This window comes from Akebia trifoliata, chromosome 3 (assembly GCF_017979445.1).
Source record: "Akebia trifoliata isolate Shusen 1 chromosome 3, ASM1797944v1, whole genome shotgun sequence".
In the NCBI taxonomy this organism is placed as follows: Eukaryota; Viridiplantae; Streptophyta; class Magnoliopsida; order Ranunculales; family Lardizabalaceae; genus Akebia; species Akebia trifoliata.
In genome coordinates this window covers 54,083,024-54,103,737 of record NC_141377.1, presented here as the reverse complement: position 1 = coordinate 54,103,737, position 20,714 = coordinate 54,083,024, and the positions used below count along the sequence as shown (strand labels likewise).

Genomic DNA, 20,714 nt, shown 5'->3' with positions numbered 1-20,714 from the left:
TGTGTTGTCTTTTACTTTGAGGGTTCTAATGATCGTAAAGAATTGTGAAGAAGTTAAGATCAACTTATCTCCCTTTTAAGGGCCCAACAACATCACCCTCATGGGTCCCAGCCTTCCATCTAACCCTAAAATGACTGGGCATCGACTTCATTCCGGTATCAATGTACGTAGACAAGTATTAGCTATTAACGTACCCAACCATGCCCTGTCTCTCGCTCTTTCCTTCCTACTTTGCTCTCAAGGAATCCACATGTCTCTCACTCTCACTCTTCAGGTGACTCATGAGAATATACATGATCTCCACACCAACTTTTACTAAGAGCACACCAAGATGTGTGCTAATTCTCCATTCATTTCACATGAATTAGGCTGCTCTTAGCAAAAGTTGGGGTAGTAATAAAAATTTTCAGATTATAAATCTCAATCATTGGATTTTGTATTTGCACGGTCAAGATCATATGTTTTCTCATGAGTTACTAGAACCTGATTATACACAGTATTATTTATATAATTGGATTTGGCAAGATCCAATAAGTTACTAGGTCCAAATACCATTTGACATGCACTGGAGTAGTTCCAGACCCACCCAAATCCAATAAAGAGAGTGTACATGCTAATTAACATTTATTTTTAATAATGATATTTTTGAGTGCCCCCTTTGCCATACTCTCCTGACGTGGCATGTGTGAGAATCATAGATTTTTCTCATAGCATGGGGATGTGCAGTTATGTATCCCAAGAAAAATCTATAGTTCTCACACATATCATGTTAGGAGAGTATGGGGGAGTATGTCAAAGAGGGGGGAGTCAGAAAATCACGAGTCTTTTCTTTTATAGGCAAGCATGTTATAATGTTAATGGGTACCAAAATAAGAAAAGATGGGTTTTGAACCCAGGTATCTTGGAATCAACACTCTGACTTTAATCAGGGACGGGGTCAGGATTTTACTCATGTGGGGGCAACCAAGGGTAGGAAAAAAATTGTAGGGACAATTAAGAGTGAAAAAAATAGTTGTGGGGGCAACTAAGAGGAAAAAAAAATTTTGTGAGGCAATAGCGGCAAATTTCTTAATCCGCCACTAAAATCTGTTGCAATAGGACATTAACCCATAGAATTTGAAAACTCTTGTGGGGGCAAGTGCCCCCACTCTAAACCCGCCCTTGACTTTAATCATCTTAATTAGCAAGTTGGCACCTTCAAAATCCTAATTAATATACATGACTTAAAAGTTTGAACTATTATAAATAAATTGTTTTAGAGTCATGCTAGAATGACATTGCAGGACACTGTGTTAGACACTAAGCTGACATGGAAATATGCGTAGAACCATAAACGCTTTTCACTTGTATCTTGAGGAAAACATCTATGGATTTGTATACACCTCCTTGTCAACTCAGTGTTGAATGCTTTGTCCCACGCAATCACTTTAGGATTTTCCATGTTTTATTATTATACTATTCATAACTGTGGGTTCTTCTCATTGTGCATTTTGTTACTTATAAAGATAATTATAGAAGATTAACCTTTTTCATCTTATATTATTATATATAAATTATTTTCAATACAATTTATGGCAACCAAATATCTAATCACATGCATGTCATCACATGGCCCATCTAAGGTAGCTTCATGCCTCATTAGAATTTCTATGGAATTAGTGAAAGGATCTCATCATTTGTAGACGACAGAGGCAATCTTGTTGAACCGGGTAAATTATGTGTGTTGCTCTCTCTACTTTAATTTGCCTTTTATTTTGATTATTATTGTTGATTCTCACCACATTTTATTTGTATAGAACAAAGAATGCATTATAATTCTTTAGAAAGACCTCAAGACTTTGTTCTTTCATCTCGTCTATGTTGTAATGGCCGAACAACAATTGATTTGGTTTAGACGATAACTAGATTAAGAGAGTTAGCAAAGTCCTTATCTATTTATTTATTTATTTGTTTATCAGTAAGTCTGTTTTAATGAATTTTGTAAGTTAGTACTGGTGGGATTTGAACCTAGATCTCTAATATCATTACTCATAGACTTTACCAACTAAATCAGCTAGTGCTTGCCAATGTCTTATTAATTACAAGAAAAATGTATGGGAAAAAGGCAAATGATAGAGTAGTATGGGGTTGGGGTGATTATAATATTAACTATGAAAGAATTTGTTTATGAATAATTAATTAGATATTTCCTAATCTTTTACCCAATTAATGATATTTAGAACCCTCCTATATACGTATTTGTGTGTTGTAAGTGTAAGGGTTAATGGATGTTGAAAGTGGAAACGAGGAAGTCTTTTCATTGATGCAAATCACTTACCACATTTTATTATGTAAAGGGGAGGAGTGTCTTTTGCTTGGATGGATGGCAAAATAACTTAGAGAAAATAATATAAAAAAATCTCTATTGAAGGGAGTCTTCCTTCTCTTTGGACGACTTGAAAAGGAAAAATGATGATTATACTTACCTTTAGCGAAGAGCAATGGAGTGTGGGAACGAACTACCATGGAATTTTAAGTATTAGTTGGCTTTAAAAAGAATGGTTGGTTGGGTTACTTAGTCATAGATGGAAAGTCTCAACCTTGTCCCCCTATATTTAGATGTTTTAATTCCTCATTTTTCACACCACCTTTTATTTGTTTAGTACTAGTGGTTGTGGTTAGTTAGTCACATGCATATGGTCCTAAAACTTGTTGAGTACCTTGAAACTTGGGCTGAGTCAGTTTGACTCAATTGAGTTCGAGGTAATAACTCGGGATGTAAACTTAAGAAGGGTTGATTTAATTAAGGGGAAATTCCAAAAAAGGTAGATAAAATTTGAAAAACTCCCAAAACAGTGACTATTCATTTTAATTTATAAAATGGTAAATTAATGTTGGGTGAATTACCATTGCATGAGCTGAAAATGAACTATTAACTATTCTGGTTAAATGTTCATTTTAATTACCAAAATGTAAATGATCACGTTTTCGATAAAAATTTTTTCAGAATGGTAATAAATTCAGTGGTTTTAACGTGACAATTTCACAGGTTTAAAGTGACTATTTCCGCACAGTCACTTTAAACCTGTGAAATAGACACTTTAAAAACCTTCGAATTTGTTATTGTTCACGTCTTGATAATTGAAATGAACAGTGAGCCGAAATCGTAAATTCGTCAAAAATTGATCACATTTTCGTAAATATCCCATTAATTTTTTTGGAATTAAAACATTTTGGTTAAAGTGGGGATTTTTTTTTTCTTAATTTATAGAACAACAAATATTTTTCCAACTTTAATGAATGGTTAAAATTTCACTTTATAAAACAGTTAATTTTCCCCCACTCTAACTAAAATGCTTTAATTCCAAAAATGGTAATTTATGATTTTTGGAATCAAAATGGATAGTCTACTGTTTTGAGAAATTTTCAATTTCAATGGATGTCTTATTAAAAAAGCCTTTAATGGTAAGTTGAAACTGAAATGTGCAGTCGACTCGATTCAATGGACATTTGATTCAATCAAGTCTCGATTCAATGGACATTTGATTCAATCAAGTACTAGAGTTTTCAAGTTTTATAATATAAGGTCACAAGGATCTCCTAATTTACATGTAGACCTCTTTCTTCTATGGGTCTATGATTTCAAGGAACTCGTTTTCAAGAGAAAATGAATTCGTAGGAAAATGGTCGTGGTAATAATTTGAATTCCACAATGAATTTTGTTTGGTTGCCCTTAAGAAAAAAAAATTCAAACATAGTGTCGGTTTCCAAAGTGGGGTGGGGATTGTGGGAGAATAACATTAGGATGTGAAAATCATCTTCTCAGGGAGTGAGGTCAGAATTCTTTTTACTCCACGCCTCAATCCCTCAAGAATTTGAGTAAACGAGAGTTTTGTACCCCGTACCACTGCACTTCTTTGTGTTGTTGTAGTTCTTCATTCTCGACATTTGTGAAGATGTAATCAACCATAAGAGAATAGTCATTTTCTGAGTACATGGGTTGGCTTTGGCCGGATAAACACAATCCATGGCTAACATATCATAATTTCACTATCAGAGGGGGGAAAGAAAGGATACAATCACCTAGTCAATCCAGAATAGCTTGATCTTTATTTCAAATGATCCGTCGGATCGTAACCAAAATATATAAGCATAAGATACTAACTCTTTGGTTGAATCAAATAAGAACTTCTATAAAGATCTTTCCACTCACTCACATATATAATATACTATAAGTTGAAGTCACGACAAGGAGGGGTTCGGCATGAGAACGAGAATCAGTGTCGTGGTGGTGCTATGAGATGGAAATTTATAGTTTATTGTATAAAAGTATAGATATGTGGACCTATATATTGATTGATCATGGATGCAAACCGATGGACCACTATCTAAGAGAAACCTGTAAATTGCATTTTCCAATATCATTTTCTTTCCTATATTCCATTCTCAATCTTACATACCCTACTAGACTTTTAGAACTTTAGAGCCTATTGTGTCCGATGAATCCAAGGCACGACTTAGGGTAAAAATCGATTTTTATAAAATTGAAGCCTAAAGGACTTAAAAAGTAAAATAATATCTTTTTTACTTCACAAAAAAAAATATATATATTTTTTTTAAAGATGGCATGGTAGTTATGATAAATATAAATATTATTTTACACTATTTTTCCCTAATGGGATTGACTATGTTTGATAGTTGATGAGACACACTAGTGGTATGCGTGCAAGCATTCAATTATTTAACTTAAAATTTATAAGTGGATGATAATAATTGCCATTGTCAATGAGCATTCCAAATTCAATCCATAGATAGAAGGATAAGTAGGTATTCTCCTTTCTCTCTCTCTCTCAACCAGCAAAGTGACTCCAATACATATTAAAATTGGTCCATTAGAGGCCTGGTCCAAGCAGGGTTGGTCTAGTTTTTTGTCCACTATCACTCAAGGGACGTAATAGTCTTATTCATGACCCCACATCTTAATTCTATGGGATACCCAATATCTTATCTCATTAAAACCTCGTACGGAATTGACATTTGGCGAAGAGTCGTGTTAAGCTAATTAAGAAAAACACTCAAATACACTTAACTGATGTGTCATGTGCACGGAATCATTTTTTTTTTTACTCGAGATACCCAAGGAAAAAATCTATGGTCACGTGCACATAAAACGACAATTGAGTGTCTGTTGATGAGTTACTTTAGTATTATTCTTTTGTGGATGTGGTACCCTACATCAAATCATGAAATCCATGTACAATAATAGAAAATAACACAACATAGACGAAGATTTACGATGTTTTCTGCCATGAACAAATTTAGAGGTCTAGTTCTATCACAAGCTAGAGGAAAATGACATCCTTCACATTTTATGCATCAAAGAGATAGTTAGCTAAAAGAAATAAAAAAATATATTTTTTTATTGAAAAGATTATGGTTGAGTGAACAATGTTCTTACCACTGGACAAAACCACACACAACTCAAAGTGGATTTTAGATCCCGAATCATTGCTCTTTAGGAATTGGAAGTTGGAATGTGAAAGCAACTTGATCTGTGGGTGATCCACTTTAAATTTGTAGAAAATCTCTTTAGTGGGATTTATGGAGTTGCCATCTAATTTTACAATTTAGGGACCTAAATCGACTCTAGAATAGATAAAGGACCAAGATCTACGAAGAGATCGGATTTTGAGATCAAATTCCGAGGTTGGAATGTGTTAGACACGAATCCCGTCAAGCAAGTTGGTCTCTACTCAAACAAAAAATCTATATTGCAGAAATAACATATTTTCTAACATTATTGTGATTACCTTCAAATGTAATTGACAGTTAATTGTTGGCGTTGTGCTTTCTCAGAGATTAGTAGTGAGTGTTTCTCTTGCGAATTTTCTTGGTCTGTATCTATTTTCTAAATTTTCTCCCAAGCTTTAAAATAAGAATTCATGAGTATTTTTTTTACTAGATATGAGTGACTTGAAGGGTTTTTTTTTTTTTTTTTATCAGTTTGGAAATTCAGACTTAAGATATGGGTATTGAGTTGGGGTTTTAGATTTAAGATTTTGGAAAAGTTTTAGAGAGATTTTGATCACTTTTTCCTAGAATTGCTAAAGGCATCCGAGATTTGATAGAAGGATTGTCTTTTTAAAGAGATTTTTATTTATTTATAATGTTTGAGTTAGATTAAGTTTACATAAAGCCTTAACTAATCCTTTGGTGGTTTTAGATAAAATTTCAAGTAATTTAATCTGGGTTTGATTTAATTGATGTATGGAGAATATTTTTATTTTTTTATTTTGATACCCCTCCCATGAATCTTTATTTAATTATTTGAGATCTCCTAGAGGGATCTTTAATTAAATATTTGGTGGGCCCCACTTAAATAAATGGGTCAATACTTAGAATTTAGTCCATTGACTTAATTAATTGCATTTAAAAATTAAATTTGATTCGTTAAAATTAAGATTTTTAATTATTGATTTCAGATTTTCGATTTTTTAAGTTGGTAAATTATCATTGTACCCTCAAAAAAGGTTTTCCATTTAGGATGTCATTTTTCATCATTCTGGGGTGTTTCAGAATTGATTTTTCACAAGGAATTCATTGGAAACGTCAATTTATTTCATTCATGATTTTTTGAACACGAGACGAGTGCATGTCCCATGAGGGGCATTTTGATAATTTTGTCAAATTTTTTGTAAAAATTGACAAAATGATTTATTTGATTCCAAATTGTTATTTCACATGTTCGAAATGATTTTACTAAGCATGATGTAGTATCTAGGGGTGTTTTGGTCAATTTTTCTTGTAAAATTTCTTTTATCCTCGAATTATGATTTTCATGTTTCGAGTCACATTTTTCAACGTATTATGATTTCAAAAGCTTATTTGCATGAAATATCTCATACGAGCTCTAGAATATATCTAATGACAAACAAAAACTTTTAGAACATTCGTAATTATCGAAAATCGTCGCAATTGGATTGACAGGTTAATCAATTAAGTGAGTGCAAAAATAGAGTGTTTATAGAATAACAACTATGAAGGAAATAAAAACATTTGACCAAAACTTATATCATATGAGGAGAGGTAAAGGAAATAAGTAGTTGTCCCCGCTTTCCAAACTCATTCAACTTTGTTATGAAATTAAATTCAAGGATGCAGCATTGTAAGATTCCTAGTCACACATTGAATGAAATGCTTTTTCTTATTAGACGAATAAAATAATTTAGAGAATTTAGACTTCAACGAAGAGTTTTCACACCAACCATTAAGACTTTAACAAAAAGTTTTCACACCAACCATCCTCTTAGAATCTTGTACGACCATCCGTCCACACCTTAAACTAGACGCCTTTATTGAATTTCTCCTCCTTATTTAGGTTTCATCTCCAAGCTCCATATTCAAAAGGAGCTAGAGGCCTTTCAACCAATTTTTTCAAAAATAATTCTACTCTAAAAGGTTTAATTTCTCTTCACCAGACTTACGAAACCATTTTCCTAATAATGCTTGATTTGTACTCTACGTCCTTTTTATACCTAACACCTACATCATTCCATAAACAATTTCTTACTCTATTCGCAATTGGGTTGATCACTTTCATAAGCATTGTGAACAATAATTTCATGTAAATTGGGATGATGTACAACATACTTTACATCAAGTCAATCTACCTTGACTATGAAAGAGGTCCCATTCCAATATTGCCACATCCTTGCCTTCAAAGTGATGGCCTACCCTATACCCCTAAGGTTATGATAAAATTAATTATTATTTTTTCTATTTATTAATTTTATGTATCCAATTGTAGTTGTAAATTGTAGGAAAAATATGAATAAGCCCACACCTCCGACTTGGGCCTCCAGGCTCATCGAAAACTAGGTAACTTAGACACCAAATAGCTTAATGGTGAATCCCTCATCTTAGGAGATTGGTGGTGCCTGGGTCATCTATTTTCACAAATTACATAAACCCCCACTTGGTTAAGGATGTAATTTGAAAAACTGAATATCGCAAGAACATAAATATATATATATATATATATACAGGGGTATCTGAACTTAGATCGAACTAGTGGTACCGGAAGAATCAAAGACTAGGCCACCGAGCACATGCAACACCTACACATCACACGCATCGGGTAAGTGAGGGTAGGCCCTCGAAGATGGCCCCGAGGAATTAATGCTCATACTAGGTATCGAACTCATGACCTATTGACTTTCACCATTTATCGGTTCGAAATTGCCATTGAGTCAACTCCCGATGGAATCTAGACTTTTTTTTTTTTTTTTTAATTTTAATATAAAAAAAACGTAAGAAACCTAGACTTTATCTATATAGAAGAAGAAACAACATAAACTCTCCAAAGAAGCATCACCTCCTTAATCACACTTGAATTCAAGCCTTTTGAGAATATCAAGCACACAAGTCCTTCTCTAAAAACTAACAAATTTCTCCATCATAAGTCTCTAAAGGAATAAAAAGCAACACAAACCCTCTAAAGAAGATTAAGCACACAAGCTTGCTCTTCTTTAAAAACAAAGCATCATTTTCAGTCAATTGAACTTGAAGATTGAGAAACTGACCAATCAACCTCACACTCTTATACACCAAACTCTTGATTATAAATCAGAGAATAATGATCCATTGAGTGCGTATAAAATGAAGATGTATCATTACTTTCATCAAAGAATACACACACACACACACACAAAAACTTTATTACATTATTTCAAACGTCTTGAGAAGGCAAAAAATTTACTATTGACAATAATTTATTTGAACTTAACTATATATCTCGATGAACATTGTTTAGTGAACCTAAATTATGAGCTCGACCCTTCCTTGCCAACTCAAGGTCAAGGCCCAAGCCCAAGATAGACAGTGGGCTGGCCCACACATTGACATCCCTAAATTGCTAAACTTTAACGAAAAAGGGGCTCAATCAGCTAGGAGAACGGTAACACGGGGGACATATATTTACGACCGACACCAAATTTTCCTATTTTTGATATTTTCTCGTCTCTATCTCTTGCGTCCATCTCACTCGCGTATGAAGTTGACTTCAGAAAATAAAGTAACCTCTCTTGCCGTGGGTAGGGTTTGTTTGCGACACAATCTCTGCCTCTAAAAGTGGCCGCCCAAGCCAAATTTTCTCTCTCTAGAGTCTAGACAGAGAGAGAGAGAGGCGGGAAGAGGAGACCGTATAAAGCTTTGCGGTCACCGGAATCTGACAACAAATATCCGTTAAATCTAACGGATTCCGTTAAGTCAGACCAGAGGATAATAAATCACTTACTCTTCGTTTTCATTGTTAATAATATTCGCCTCTCTGTAGATTGTTCTCTCTAGCTTTTATAAAGCTCGTTTGTCTTCACGCATCGAATCTCTTCGCTTTTTGATCTTCGTAGATCTATCGTTCTTTCTGAATCTGTTTTTGATCTCGAACCTTATCGTGTTTTAGCAAAATAGAGATAAAGAGAGAAGAAGAAGAAGAAGAAGAAGAGAGGAGGAGAAGCTAGGGTTTTGATTTTGTTGAAGTTTATTTCTTAATCTATAATAAACGATGCCGATGGACGAGAGTTTGTTGGACGACATCATACGACGTCTTCTTGATGCAAAGAACGGACGAACGCCGAGACAAGTACAGCTGGCCGAGGCTGAAATTAGGCAGCTTTGTGTTACTTCTAAGGAGATCTTTCTCAGTCAGCCTAATCTGCTTGAACTCGAAGCACCAATCAAGATTTGCGGTAAAAGATTTTTTTAATTTTTAATTTTTAATGTATTTTTTTTATTGATTTTATATTCGTATTGGAATTGTTTTTTATGTGGTTTAATATTAATATTCGTGGATGTTTAGTTCTTGTTAGAGTAGCCGCTTAGAAGGTGAAGCTATTTAATTATATTTATTTAAATGTTGAATTTAGTATTTCTATATTGTTTGTGAAGTTGTATTAAGGAGAATTGTGTGCTAAAATGCTAAAAGTTGTAATTTTTTTTGTTAATTGACTGTCAATTTAGGTGGATTTTTGTGTTAAATTTTTTCTCTTGATGTTTAGCTGAATTGTGATCTCAGGGATTTCTTGAACACATAGAAAGTTGTTTAGTGCCTTCGTGCCTCAGGCGAGATGCCTTGATACATGTGAGGTGAGTTATGTAAGTGAGGCGTATGCCTAGACCACACCTCAATCAAGGTGCAGGGCCTAAGGGATGCATGCCTTGCACGCATGGTATCATCTAGATAACATATATAAAATTCACTCTCTTCTTTTTCTTCTTTTTTGTTGTTCTAGCAACTATACAATAGCACATGTTTCTGCTTTGCTGTAGTAGCAACAACACTGTTGCTACTGTCCTTCTTCTTCTTCTTCCTGAAGTAATGAATACTTTAACTTATTAATATAACTTATATTTATACAAGTTATAGTCGTAAAATATGAGTCCGACTAGCCTTACCAAGTTAGTGAGGATTTTATCCTTACTAAGGGTTCTTGGGCTCGTCTTGTGGCATCCAAAAGCATGATCCGATGCTTCAGGGTTGTACAGGACAAAATTCTATGAACTTCCAATTTTATTTTTTTTTTTACAAAAAAAAAAATTATTTTTCACCATTGAGTTTCATTTTAATTTTTGGAGTTATGTGGAAGTTTGGTAGCCGCCCATTTTCAAAACCTTGGATCACGCTCAAAACAAATTGTTTTTTGAAGTTTTTTTTTTATCTGAGTTTTTCAATGAAACCTAAAGGGCTGTGGTGTTGGATTGCTGATGTGTTAATGCAGTCGAGCAAAAGGTCCCTTAGTAAGGCTTAACATCTTTACTAGTCTAGTGAGGAAAATGTTTCTCGTAAAATATCTAGAACCCATATTTCACTTTTTTATTTATTTATAAGGGGGGAGGGGGTGTTCTTTAGAAATGTTTGGGCGTGAAATGTTATGACTGGGGGCATTTTGGAATTTGTAAAAATCAAGCTCATATGAGCTCATTAAATCCTTGGCCTCTTGGTCCACACTTAGTAACTGTGCATGGCCCAATTTTTGGGTATTATTGTTTCTTTGTGAGAATTCCAATGGATAGATTGTTGGTTGAATATGGGCTTGGGCTGGTTCATGATCTTCCTGACCTTAATTCTGAAGTTGCGATTGGGCTTTTTAATTTGAAAATTAAGTCCTTTGGGATTCTTATAGTTGGCATGGATCATTGAATTGGGCAAATTGACTTTGCGTAATTTTTTTTTTGCTGTCAAAGGCTAAGAATCTTCTATAACCCAGAGGGCTTTTGCAAACATGAATAAGTGGTGAGAGAATTGTTAAAATCAACGCATTGTTAAATTTATAGGTTCCTAAGAACTCGTAACTTTTTCTATGGGTATTAAGGTTGAAGGTTCGATCCTGAGATCTGGTTTTACCAACTTGTCAAGTTGGCACCTTTAAGCACTTGTAACTTTTTATGGTGTGATGTGGTCCAAAGAGTTCCTAGGGAGTCATCCTACGCAATCGACAACCAAATTCATATATTTATTTTAAAGAAAATGTTTAGAATTTAAGATTCTCACTAATACTAGTGTTGTGCTCTTTGGTAGAGTGTCATTTTATTTCTTCTTACAATATGGGTTTGAAGATACTCACAAGGTCCTTTCAGTGAGCCATGACCACCGAAGGTTGCAGGATGGGCTGTTAGTGGTGAACAATAGTTACATATGATTATCCTTCGGAAAGGCTAGATGTATCTTGATAATAAAAAGTGAATTATTATTTTAGAGTTCATTATATCTAAACCTTGTCGGTAGCTCTTGTGGTAATACGAAGAGTTGCTGGTTGGTATCCTACTACAACAGGATAAATGTTTGAAGATTTCACCGTGGCGTAGTGTTTAAGTTTGTGTTTGGTAATACTAGAGACTTAGGATCGAAACCCCACCTTCTCACTAAACCCACCCCAAAAAATGTGTGACTTTACCTGCTTTTTAGCTCGCATTGTTTGTCAGACTCCAACATTGTTGAAGCTCAATCGGTCTTTAATCATCTATGGGTTTTTTTGGATTTGTATCCTATGCTAGGCCTGTTAGTGGATATTAATCGAATTGGATGTACCTATATCCGAATTCGGATCTGATTAACTTATTGGATATCTGATTCGAATTCAAATGATAAAAAACCCTTGATTTTGTCAAAAACCCAAGAAAGCAAGAAAATTAATAAAATTTTGATTATAAAGAATTTGAACTTATAGGAGAAGGTGGAAGCAAAACCCCCAAATTTTTTCACAAGCCGACCCGCCTTGATTTTTCCCCAAATCCATCATCCTGTACCAAGCAAACACTCATATTCATTCTTCAACCTCTGTTTAAAAACCCTTGATTTTTTCTCAAACCTATTCATCTTCAACCCATGTCAAAAACCCATGATCTTTCACCCTAAACTTCACGATTCTATCTACTTCAACTTTTAACTTCAAGGCAAGATAGGATTTTGGGGCATTATTTTAAAATGACGGAGCTCGAAGTAGAAAATCAAGGGTTTTTTTTTTTTTTTTTTTGAGGTTGAAGATGTGAGAGAGGAACTTATTTGCAAGATTGGAAGTTTGCTGGTGAAGATCTTGGATTGCCAGAGAAAATGTCCCCATTGTAGTTCCTGGTTTGGTAGCAAACCCTAAGTCGTGAAGAGTTTGTAGAGAGGAAAGAACAAATGTATAAAAAGCATTAAAGAAAATTTATATATATATATATATGGGTCCCTATTCGTGGCCAACAGTTTGGCAAACATTTTGGCAAACACTTTTTCAAAACATGGGTTAGAGGTCTTGGAATGGGCTGATTTTTGGTGAGGATGATCTCTACGGTGAGGAGATCATCCTCACCAAAAATCAGCTCATTCCAAAACTTCTAGCCCCATTTTACAAGTTGAAAAATCGTGAACCGTCCATTTTTTGTAAACCATTTTTGATGAGGTTAGAAGTTTTGGAATGGGCTGATTTTTGGTGATGATGATCTCCTCACCATAGAGATCATCCTCACCAAAAATCAGCCCATTCCAAGACCTCTAACCCATGTTTTGAAAAATGTGTTTGCCAAACTGTTGGCCATTGAACGCTACTCTATATATATATATATATAGTATTTTTTAAATCATATCGTATTTTATTAGTTCGGATTATCAACATCCGAATCCGTATACGAAATACATTCAAATGTTAAAAATATCCGAATTTTTTCAATAGTTTTCAAAATTTCTAATACGGATTCAAATTGGATTTGGATTTTTGAATATCCATTGATGGGCCTAGCCTATGTACGCCAGAGGTTACTCTTTGAGTTTTATTATTTGAATAACTGGGACTTTGGTGGTAGGTTAGGGGATGGATGCATTGGAGATTGTGGGACAGTATTGAAGAAATGGATGATGAATGTCCATCCTTTTACAAAGAACTTTAATTATATTATCAGTGGGTAGATTTGGAAGTCGTATCTTGGTTACAGAAAATCATGATTTTGCAGTACCTTAGTGCATTTTTGCTCATGGAGGTGTTTCAACATGCATTGGAGATTATGGAACATTATTGAAGACATGGGTGATGACAAATAACTTTAATTATAATATCATTGGGGTAGATTTGGAGGTCATATCTTGGCTACGAAAGAATCATGATTGTGTGGTACCTTAGTGCATTTTTACTCATTTTATAACTTGATTTTTTTTTTTCATTTTAGTTCTTCTATATACCGTATTATTAATATTCTAAAGTGTTTCCTCTCATGAGACGAGGGGCTGTGTTCTGACCCTCTGGTGATCATAGGGAAGATGGAGTGATTTCTCCATTTTTTTGGAGATAAATATTTGTTGAGCCCTTCTTGACTTATGTATCCCCTAGCATTAAATCACTTATTTGTGGAATAGGGAAAAAATTTCTTATGTCCAGACTGGCTGTGGGATATGCCAGAAAGATACTCTTTTCGCAAGATGGACGTGTGCACTCCTGCACACTTTTACTAACACATACCCACCCACCCAACTTGTTTACTACTCAAAAAGACAAGAATGCATCTTGAGTAGTAAAAAACTCAATTTTGCAGAGATCTCTCAAATTAGCATAATCTTCCCTTATCATTGCTCTGTCAAGCCTTGTAAAAAATTAAATTACCATAAATGTTTCAGGGACTGTCAAATGGATGCTGTATTGTGTTTAATTCTTCACAAGTATAATTGCCATGTTTGTTATGTACACTTACCGTGTCATATTATGCCTGAGGAGATGTAGATAAATTATTGATGCAAACCAAGATGAAAACCAAAGTACAAGATGAATTAAAGAATTGAACACAATAGAAACATGATATGTGCACAAGAGTGCTTACAAAGAGGGGATTTTTAATTTATGAGCTGCCTTATTTGTCTCCACCCATGTATATTTATGGGTCGTGAAGTCCCTACAACTTCATAAAAAAAGAAAAGAAAAATTAAACCTTCTCTTGTAGAAAATATAAGATGATAAATATCTCATGTAGAAAGTACAAAATATACAGTACATGTAAAGGAATGGAATACTTAGTTTGGAGTGAATTGAGGACTGAAAGTCAAACAACTGACAAAAAATTTTCCAAGCTTTCTTATCCTTTCATAATGCCAGATTAATGCTCCTCATGTTGAGCATTCCGATCATATTCAGTTTGCTGATGACATTTTAGTTTTTGTTGAGGCTTGTCCTCATCAATTAAAATTTCTTAGGAAGCTCCTTGTTTGTTTTGAGGTTATTCCAATTACCTTCAACCTATCAAAAAGAGAAGTTTTTTGGGGTTGGGACTGTTCCCAATCTCAGTTGCCTTGTGGGTTTCATGGGCTATTAGGTGGGTAGCTTTCCAACAAGCTATTTGCACTGTCTCTAGGTGCCAACTATACAAGCAAGTCCATTTTGGACTTGGTTATAGAAAGAGTTGATAGACTTCAAGGATACTAAGAGGTTAGATTCCTATCTAAAGGCAGGAACTCGTGATTAATCAAAAGCATACTCTCTAGTATTCTTAATCACTCCTGTTTCCATGCTTTGACAGGTTATTAGGCAAGTTTATACTCAATTTGTCGGTACAAAAGGTTCCCAAAACACTATCTGATCCATCATGAAAGAACACCTTTTTAACTTTACGAATTACTTTTACTTTATTAAGGATTTGAAGCACTTGCCTAAGATGCTCAAGTGTTGGTTTGGATTGCTAATGTAGCTGAGAATGCCATAAAAGATATACAACACATTTTCTGACCAATGATAACAAATCTTGGTTTGTCATTCACATAAAGTACCGTGTGGATAGCACAAATGGCATCACCAATCATTCATGTAGTCATTTACTTGTTTTCAATATCATTATCCATTTATCACCTGGTTGATCTAGAATTTGATGATAATTACTTGTGATATTGATTTTGGAACAAGCTTACATATCAAGTAGTGGAATTGGAAAATAGTATTTGGTGGTAATATCATGAGGTTACAACTAACATTTTTGAGGTCTTATGGAATGTTTGTGAGGATGCGCCTAAGTACCACTCTGTAAAATTGGAGAAGGTGTTCTCTTAAAAGAGGTCTTGGAATAAGGAGGATGAAGTTTGTGTAATCAACCATTGTTGGTAAATGGATGTGGATATTCGGAGAGAAGATATCTAGTATGTGGAGAATAATCATTTTTGAGGAATTTGGATCTAATGTGTATGAGTGGGAGAGTCTGAAGGGCTATTTGTCATATGTTGGGGAATTTGGATGGAGTGGAATAGTGGAGCTTTCTAAGGGAAAGAGCATTCGCTGCACGAGGTCATTTTATCCATAGCAGAGTTAACATTCCTTTGTAGCAAAACTTTGAAGGAGTTTAGAGGGTCTTATTTTGAAGATCTTATGTATTATGTGTTGATTGAGTGGAGTGGCCTTTCTCCTCCTTTTGTTTTGTGTGTATGTGTGTGTGTTTGTTCAGTTTCTTTGTAAGGTGCTGTTTTTTGTTTCTTAATAAAATTTTCATTAATAAAAAAAAATAGAAGTTCAATATTTGAACAAGAATTATTTGCGACTAATTGGAGATTGTAGATTGTTAGGGTAGCAACATGTGATGAGAGGCAAGCTGTAGCAAGGGTAAGAGGAAATGTAAGCAAGTTATGGCCTGGGTTGAATTGGAAACATTATTGCCCTATGAAGAAAAGAGGAGCCCTGATTCTCTTTTTCAGAGCATAATTTAGTTGAATAAAATGGGTTTTCCTTTTCAGAGAGATTATCCATTTTAAGTTCTTAAAGAGAGAATATTTGTTGGTTTAGTATAAGAGAGCAAGTGATGAATGATGATAGAGTATCTAAAGCAAAATGATATAAATGACCAAGTTGGTATTTGAGTAGAGTTAGAATTCACGTGAAAAGTTAATAATATGATAGACATAGTGAGATTATAGGTCCTTCAAAAATAAAAATAAAATAAATCTGAGCTTAGAGGTTAATATTCCCCTTACCACTCTTGCACCCTTTCTCTTTGCTTTGGAACTAAAGCCTATACATAGAGTTTGGTACGGTTGTACCATTCAAGCAAAAAAATCATATACAAATCTCAATTGATCACCGAGACGTTTCTTCATATTTTAATACAACCCTACATGGTTAATGAGTAGAATATTCAGGCTGTGATGCTTGACCATATTGTTTGCTTCAACATTATTATTTCGTGTGTTTGAAGGTGGAAGAAGTATGTATTGACCCAATACTGTTTTGAGTGGAGGTTAACCATTATCCACAAAGATGGTGGTCATAAAGACCATGTACCTGCTCCAAAGGAATTAGTGCCTGGTACCTCATATGTTTGGTTAAAGAGGAGTCAATGTTAGCAAATATGAAGATGGGTCTATTTGGGACCTTTCTTTTTTTCTTGTCCTCCCCCACGGTGCCCCGCCCTCCTCTTCGGGGTAAGACTAATGGACTAAATCTTTTTATAAAAAGATAGAACATATCCTTAAAGGTGAAGGTGACTCGAGGAGAGACATAGGATCAAACCAATAGAATAAACAGAATTAGAACACAAGATACTCCCATCTAAAAATTAAAGACTACTTGTGTAGGAGGTCCTTCATTTCTCCAAGTCCTTTCCTTCCAATTGCCTCAAAGTTCACCATGGGAAGAAATTTTCAAAGAATTCACTCTAGGAGAAATAGGGAATAGTTCTGGGTGCGTTTGGGACGTTCACTTGCATTTTAACTGTTCATTTTCCTCATGGCCTCTGGTTGGCTATCTATCTATCTGTTTAGGTCTAAATAAATAAATGCTAAGCCAGATGATACGAATACATTATCAGGAAATTTATCTCTTATAATTTGAATCTTAAATGTTATATTTCAACCTTCTTTCCTTTTAATTAGATAGTCATTTCTGAAGCTTACTTTCTTGAACTGGCAGGAGATATTCATGGTCAGTATTCTGATCTTCTCCGACTGTTTGAATATGGGGGTTTACCACCAGAGGCAAACTATTTATTCCTGGGAGACTATGTTGATCGTGGTAAGCAGAGTATAGAAACCATATGTCTCCTCCTAGCATACAAGATTAAATACCCGGAGAACTTCTTTCTCCTAAGAGGCAACCATGAATGTGCATCCATCAATCGTATATATGGGTTTTATGACGAGTGCAAGAGAAGGTTTAATGTTCGTCTTTGGAAGATATTTACCGACTGCTTTAACTGCCTACCCGTAGCCGCCCTTATTGATGAGAAAATCCTTTGCATGCATGGAGGATTGTCTCCTGACTTGAAGAATTTGGATAATATCAGGAGTATTGCTCGCCCTGTTGATGTTCCAGATCAGGGTCTGCTTTGTGATTTGCTGTGGGCTGATCCTGATAAAGATATCGAGGGCTGGGGGGAGAACGACAGAGGTGTATCCTATACATTTGGGCCTGACAAGGTTGCCGAGTTTCTTCAGAAACATGACCTTGATCTCATTTGCCGCGCTCACCAGGTAAATTTAACTAGAACTCAAATTTTGACTTTTATAACTTGCTTGGTTGGCTTTTATTTCTGTTTATTGTAAGAATATTTGCATTTTCCGATTGATGCATTTATGTATAGATGACTTATGGTATCTGCATTACCAATTCTATGTGTACCTTGGTGTTCCCAACCATTCACTCATTTTGCTTTATCCCCAGTATGGTGGTGCATACCATACAGTAGTCAAAGCTCCATGAATTTATTATTATTTTTACCTAATTCAAACCCTGATGATTAATCAACCAATCTTGGGGTAATAAATAGTTTCTACAGCTTATGTTTACTTCCTCTTAACTTGTGTACGTTGGGAGTGAGATTCAATGTTCTTCTCCATGGGTATCTATCTGGCAACCGTGAATGCGGTAGTATAATTGGTGACTTGACAGCATAAGTGATAGGAAGCCAAAATATAATATAATTCCAATGCCTTAGGATATGATTGGGTGTTAGCTGATGTTTCAATTTATGCCTATATGTTGTTCTTCATACTCGTAATCCCACTCATAGGGTCCTCATGAGTATCATGTTATACTATCCAACCATGTGATTTAGCCATCCTCACTGAGACTTTTATAATCATCAAAAATCAGTCTCTTCCAACATTGCTAATCATATGAAAAGCTGGTTTGGATTAATTGTTTAATACAAGAGTCTAGATTTTTCAATTTCATATCAATTTTACATGAGGTTCTGAATGTAAAACGAATTCGTCTTTTTGAGGATGCTCTCCATAATATTGAGAACACACTATAGAAATTGATGCCCCAACTTGATATCCATGTGAGCCCTACAAGCGAGTATAAATAGGTAGTAAAAACAAGAAATATAGACTACTCATAATATACCCAAAGATTTAAAAGCATTTCTTTAATCTTTAGATATGGTGCAGTTTACTTGTTCCAAGTAAAACATTGGGGGACAGAAATATTCATCTTCTCTTCTGTTCTTTTTGGCAATCATTATTTATGCTCTAGTTGCATGAATTAGATGTTCATGCCAAAAAAAAAAAAAAAAAGGAAAAAGAGAGAAAATTCTTTGTTACGTGCCTATAAAAAATTCACATGGACCTGACTGGCATACTGGGATTCCCTGTTGTATCGAACACCTCAGGTCCATGTCTGAGCAGTCTCTATGCTGGCTAGGTATCGTAACTTGTGAGTCACCAAATTAATTTGTCTTGCAGATTTCAGCGGTGTGGATTGCTCAATTTGTGGTGCTTGAGGAAATTGTGACATTCATATTTTGGTTCACATATTCAAACACCTTATATTGGGGATCCACAGATTTGCAACCCAAGTGATCATGTTAACTAAGTGGTTCATGGGTTGATGTTTCTCAGTACTTTTATCTAGTTATGATTGTGACAGGTTGTAGAAGATGGGTACGAATTCTTTGCCAAACGACTTCTTGTGACCATCTTCTCTGCCCCAAACTATTGTGGGGAGTTCGACAATGCTGGTGCCATGATGAGTGTGGACGACTCATTGACATGTTCATTTCAAATCCTTAAGCCCTCTGATAAGAAAGGAAAAATAGGATTTGGTAACATGTCAAGACCAGGGACACCACCTCACAAGGTACAAGAGCATGAATTTCCTGTAAATGTGATTTTTTTTTTGTTTTCTATTGATTACAATGTTGTTTCTTTAACTAACTGAAGAGGGTGTTTTTATGTTTTTCCCTTCAGGGCGGCAAGGGATAATTCTATGGGCACTGCCAATTACCCAAGGAGCAAAGCACCACGACAACGACGACACTTGATGGTGTTTGGAACCCTTTGTTTACATGGTTTATGGACAGGTTTTTTGTTGGGTCTCGGATGGCCCAGCGTGATTTTGGAATCAGAAGTTTTATCTGTTTTATTGCTGTGTTTTAAGGCCGAAAGAGTAGGAACACGAAGGAAAGGCATGAAGTTGCTGCAACATTGTGTGGGAGAAGCTGACATGATGAGTATCTGTAAATTAAAATTGAAAAACCTGACAAAATCGGTGCAAACTATAATGGTGAACATTCCATGTTTTTCCCTCACATGACCAACCTTGATTTCTTTGCCTTGTGATGCTTATCAACCCAATGAGGGAAGTCTCTCTCTCTCTCTCTCTCTGGATACGCCACTAGATTAATCTAGATTTCGATTAGATAAAACATCAGTTTCTCTCAGGTGATGATATAGATTTTAGAACTAGGGAGGCTTTGGTTGGTCCTATCCCAATGATGGTGATTTGTAATTTGTTAATGGGAAGTTAAATTGGCACACCACTAACTTTTTAAGGGCGAGCCAAAGTTAAAAGAAAAGACTTCAAAAGTTTTGCTTTTAACATGGAGTGCCTGTAACGTTCTTTTAATTTTAAGTAGTTCCCCAAAAAGTTCTTGAGTTTCTTGGTGGTGTGTCAATAAAATATCTTTGTTTATTTAGTTTGGTCAGGTAATACGAACCAAGGTGAGTTGATCTTGAACGAGGTGTTTCCATTATTATGATCATTCTCTTGGCAATGTACATGCAACAAGTCATTTTGATTCTAACCTATTAACAAATTACAAAAGAGAAGTGATAATGTGAATATGGTTTCAATAACAAGTTTGGATCTTTCATCAAGCAGTTAAAAGACTAAAATAGCAATTTTCCTTTTTTTTTTTTTTTTGTGGTTGAAGAACACCGTTCCCCTTTGGTCTGTTCTGACTGTTCACCGATGTCCCTTACATTTAGACAAATGTGCATTGATAGAATTTGTTAG

At 35.0% G+C, this 20,714-nt stretch overlaps 1 protein-coding gene across 2 annotated transcripts; it reads left to right on the top strand.

Annotated features, from left to right (window-relative positions):
- Nucleotides 1–9,027: 9,027 nt before the first annotated feature.
- LOC147408010 (serine/threonine-protein phosphatase PP1) lies at nucleotides 9,028–20,007 on the top strand. 2 transcript variants are annotated; one of them, XM_086436834.1, is made up of 4 exons: nucleotides 9,035–9,725; nucleotides 17,388–17,947; nucleotides 19,347–19,556; nucleotides 19,667–20,007. In XM_086436834.1, exons 1-4 carry the CDS (start codon nucleotides 9,542–9,544, stop codon nucleotides 19,679–19,681), a joined length of 969 nt encoding a protein of 322 aa, XP_086292960.1. In that variant the 5' UTR covers nucleotides 9,035–9,541; the 3' UTR covers nucleotides 19,682–20,007. The 2 variants fall into 2 exon arrangements, with proteins under 2 accessions (XP_086292961.1, XP_086292960.1); XM_086436835.1 differs by lacking the exons at nucleotides 19,347–19,556; nucleotides 19,667–20,007 and adding an exon at nucleotides 19,163–19,340 and having other exon boundaries at nucleotides 9,028–9,725.
- Nucleotides 20,008–20,714: the final 707 nt, after the last annotated feature.